The sequence below is a fragment of the Ciconia boyciana genome, chromosome 35 (assembly GCF_034638445.1).
Source record: "Ciconia boyciana chromosome 35, ASM3463844v1, whole genome shotgun sequence".
Classification (NCBI taxonomy): domain Eukaryota; kingdom Metazoa; phylum Chordata; class Aves; order Ciconiiformes; family Ciconiidae; genus Ciconia; species Ciconia boyciana.
The window spans coordinates 918,001-922,439 of NC_132968.1; the positions used below are offsets into that span (position 1 = coordinate 918,001).

General features: G+C 55.7%; 1 protein-coding gene across 1 annotated transcript in view; it reads right to left on the reverse strand.

The window, feature by feature from the left end:
• LOC140645601 (olfactory receptor 14C36-like) overlaps positions 1-4,211 on the reverse strand; it is a 14,156-nt gene extending 9,945 nt beyond the window's left edge. Inside the window, exons 1-2 of the mRNA XM_072849057.1 lie at positions 4,147-4,211; positions 17-774 (exon numbers count right to left, since the gene is read on the reverse strand). Of these exons, the coding sequence (XP_072705158.1) occupies positions 17-751 (735 nt within the window). The 5' untranslated portion in view covers positions 752-774; positions 4,147-4,211. The remainder of the gene's footprint in view (positions 1-16; positions 775-4,146) is intronic.
• Positions 4,212-4,439: the final 228 nt, after the last annotated feature.

Sequence of the window (4,439 nt, forward strand, 5' to 3'; positions counted from 1 at the left end):
TGATAAACAGAGAGACTATGGCCAGGTGAGGGAGGCACGTAGAAAAGGCTTTGTGCCGTCCCTGCTCAGAGGGGATCTTCAGCACGGCCCTCAAGATCTGCACATAGGACACCACAATGAACACAAAGCAACCAAATGCAAAACAGAAACTAACCACAAGAAGCCCAGCTTCCCTGAGGTAGGTGTCTGAGCAGGAGAGCTTGAGGATCTGGGGGACTTCACAGAAGAACTGGTCCACGGCATTGCCCTTGCAGAGTGGTAGTGAAAATGTATTGGCAGTGTGCAGCACAGCATAGAGAAACCCACTGCCCCAGGCAGCTGCTGCCATGTGGACACAAGCTCTGCTGCCCACGAGGGTCTCATAGTGCAAGGGTTTGCAGATGGCAATGTAGCGGTCGTAGGCCATGACAGTGAGAAGAAAATACTCAGCTGATATAAAAAAGAAAAAGAAAAAGACCTGGGCCACACAGCCTTGGTAGGAGATGGCCCTGTTGTCCCACAGGGAATTGGCCATGGCTTTGGGGACAGTGGTGGAGATGGAGCCCAGGTCGAGGACAGAGAGGTTGAGAAGGAAGAAGTACATGGGGGTGTGGAGGTGGTGGTCACAGGCTACAGTGGTGATGATGAGACCGTTGCCCAGGAGGGCAGCCAGGTAGATGCCCAGGAAGAGCCAGAAGTGCAAGAGCTGCAGCTCCCGTGTGTCTGCAAATGCCAGGAGGAGAAACTTGGTTATGGAGCTGCTGTTGGACATTTGCTTCCTCTGGGTATGGGGGCCTGTCCAAGGAGGAAAAGGCAGTGAAGAGTTAGGACACACAACTCTCAGCAAATCCTGCTCCATTTCTCACAGAAACACCCCCCGCCAGCCTCTCTCTCTCCTTCCAGAAAGACCTTCATGCAGCTGCCTGGCTGCAACTCTCTTTCTTGCTGGCTGAGGGCCCAATGGGGAGCAGGGGATTCTGCTGTGGGCACCGGAGGAGTCAGTCCTGCTGTGCACCAACAGGGAGATAGAAACCAGGAGTGACCTCTGTTTAAATCCCCTCAAGAAATCAATGCTATTTCACAATTGTCCCTCCCAACTCACCCGACTGCAGAGGAGAGCTGTGGGGGTTTGTTTTGTTTTCTTTTGTTCCTGTTCCTTGTCCCACCTGAGGGGGTTTGTGGAAGGCAGGCATCCTTGGCCTTTCTGCTACACTACAAGTGCTACCCTGAGAGCCCTGGCAGGCAAAGGGCTGGACCCTTAGTGCATAGGGAGGAGAGATGGTCTGTCCCTCAGTCTTGCTCTCAGCTGCCCTTGGCTCACACCTCTCTGAGCCACAGGATGGTCACACTCAGCTCTTGCCCTGACAGGAAACTGGATACTGGAAAGGAAACTGGATAAGCCAGTTGCAAAATGCAGACGATCTCCACAGTCCCCTCCCAAGGGAAGGGCTGTGAGCTTCTGGATGCCCTGAAGATGGGGTGTCCTGAACAGAGAGCCAGCTTTATCCCCACCCTATGGACTGCATTGCCCAGACCCCCCCAGGCTAGAAGAGGCCTTGGGCACCTTGCTCCCATGGACACAGCTGCATGGCAAGACGTGCAGGGTCAGTTGCTGAGCTGCTGCTGCAAAGCCCATCCCTAGAGAGCCTGAAAACAGCAGCAGCAGGGGCAGGTGGAGAAAGCAGGAGAAATACCCCAGGGCTTCTGCCAAGTGAGGCAAGGCCAGGGAGGGAGAGATGGGCACTCAGGAGAGTCTCCTCTGCTGGAGCTCAGGCTGCAGAGGAGGCAGCTCCTGCCCTGGACCCCAGCGCCTTGAGGGCAGAGGCTCTGCTGGGTGGGAGAGGAGACTGACAGACTTGGTAGGGGAAAAACATGTTCAGTGAAGGGCTGACAGGGAGATGCCCAATTCCCCCCTCCCAGCCTTTGCTGTCAGCACTTTGCTCTCACTCCCGCTCTGTGTCTCTGCTGCCTGGATCTGTCCCTGCCAGGAGCTGCTTCTCTGTCCCCATGTCTGCTACCTATCAGTGCCCACAGACCAAATCCCACCCGCTCTGTGCTCAGGTCTGCCCTGCAGAGCCCTCCTGGCAGCAGGACACTGCCCAGGAGCATCTCAGAGAAGGAGCAGGTCAGATGAACCACGAGGATTCCACACAAGTGATGGGGCTTTCATTAGGCAAAGGAACTGGTGAGGGGACTGAATCAGCTTCCTCACAGACCTACTGACCTCTCAGTCTAATGCTGTAGAGGTCTCAGTCTCTTGTGCAAACCTCACAGCTCCATTGCTATGTTCCCCCACAAACTCAGCAGGAAACGGAAAGCACAGGCTTCAGAAAGCACCTTTCCTTCCACATAGCACCTGCCTTGAGGTGCTTCTTGAAAATCTGCCTCTGGCAATGTCCTGAAGTGATGTGGAGCTGTGAGCAGCCCTGACCCACGCAGCAGCCTCTCCACAGCAGAGGGACCGTGCCCTGACGGGGGCCGCTCCTTCCACCCACAGCTTCTCCCTGCAGCGCTGTGCGGAGCCACCCGGGCAGGCTGAGTGCTGGCCCTGGCAAGTGTCAGAGTCCCTGCCCTGGCACACAGCCCCCTGGGCGCAGGGACCCTGCTCTGAAGGACAGCCCTGGGCAGCCCTGCCTGCACACCCGGCTTCACACCCCTGCAGCCATCCCCGGGAGAAGGCAACTGTCATTACCTGTCCCTCTGACAGTGCAGCAGGGAAGCCCTGCTCGGGAGCAGGTCCTACTCCTCTATGTTGGAGAGAGATCTCTGTAGGCTGTGACAGATTTATCACACCCCTCCAGGAAGATCATGTCCATTGCCGTGCAGCGAGAGACTTACAGTGGAGAGGCTGTGAAGATTGCTCCTCCAGTCAGCTCTCAGCCATCCACCCAGCCCAGACCGCCTTTAACCTCTCTCTGCCCTGCTTGTCTCCACTCAGTGCCTGCAGGCAGTGCCCTCAGCCCTGCGGTGCTTTGCAGAGGAGCTGCTCCTGGGCAGAGCTGTCTCTCCTTATCTCTTCCTGCTTGCCATGCACTCCCTCCATCCCAGGAGCCTGGAACAGCTCAACAGCAGAGGACCAGCCCAAGGTGTTGTAATGACCTCTCTGGTGGTTTTGGGGCCAAGTCCATGAAGCTCAGACACTGAGAAGAAGTTGAGGAAACCTCTGAAGAAGTCGGATGCAAACTGCAAAGTTTCTTTGAGCCTTAATGGGTCCCACTGAGGGACATTACTGACAAAGCCTCCCTGGGGACTGGTTAGAGCAGAAAACTGGAGGCAGAGATGGCAGGTAAAGGAAATGTAAAGGTGGATCTGATGCTGAGCAAACCTTAATGTGTCCCTTTAAGGTAAAGGGCCTTGCCCTGACCCCATTAACCAACTGACCCCCAGCCCCTGGGAAGGGAGATCTTGTCCCTCACACGGTGCTCAGGGCTCTTGCTGGGGCCGTGTGATGTGGGGATGTGTGATGCCAAGGGCAGGACTCTGCTGCGACACCTCCCAGGCTCCTGGATGTGGACAAGGAGGCAATGAGGCCCTAATGCTAAAAGGATAAGGTGTCTCCTCAGAGGCATCAGTGGCAGAGACAACAGCCATTGCCAACGGCAGAAAGAGCTCCTCTCTGCTGGGGGCTTTCAGCCTTTCTACATCCCGCTCTCATCTCCCCCACAGGCTGTCCTATGGTGTTGCATCCCCTCTGCCTCTTTCCCTGCAGGCTGTAGGCACCCACCCTGCTACTGCACCTTGCTCTCACCTCAGCATCTTCCTGCCTTTACTGGAATCTCTCCAGCCTCCCTGGCTCTTCCTTAAAACACAAAGCCTGGGGCTAACCCAGGGTGACCTGTTGCACAACAGCACTGCCCTTGGAGTGACATTTCTTTCTCCTCATGTCCACTCTGGATGTCCCAAGCTGCACTTTGTGGCATTATTTCTTTCTCATGCTGTTTCCCACTACAAAGAACAGCTCTGCCATCTCTGAAAGCAACCTTCAAGCACTCTCAGGCTACTCCCATATTGTCCAGAGCCTCCCCAGCTCTGGGCCAAAGAAGCCCATGTCCTTCAACCATCCCACACAGGTCATGTGCACCAAACACCACCTTGGCAGACCTCCTCTGCACACTCTCCAATTCCTCCCTACTTCTGCAAAATGGGGAGCCCCACACTGAGACACACCTCTGTGTGTGTGGCCACACCAGTGCTGAGACAAGAGGGGTGAGAACTCAAGTTGTCTGTGTGGCCAATGCTCCTCCTAATGCAGCCCTGTATGCAGCTGGCTTTGTTCATGGTGAGCATGCACCACTGGCTCATATGTCGTCCCTTGTAGAGTCCAGACCCTTCTCCTCAGGGTTCCTGCTCAGCTGGTGAGGACCCAGCCTGTCCTGATGGATGGGGTTATTCTCCCCTCCCTTCACGACGGGCCACTACTCGTTTTACAACTTCAAGAGGTTTCCGTTGCCTCCGTCTTC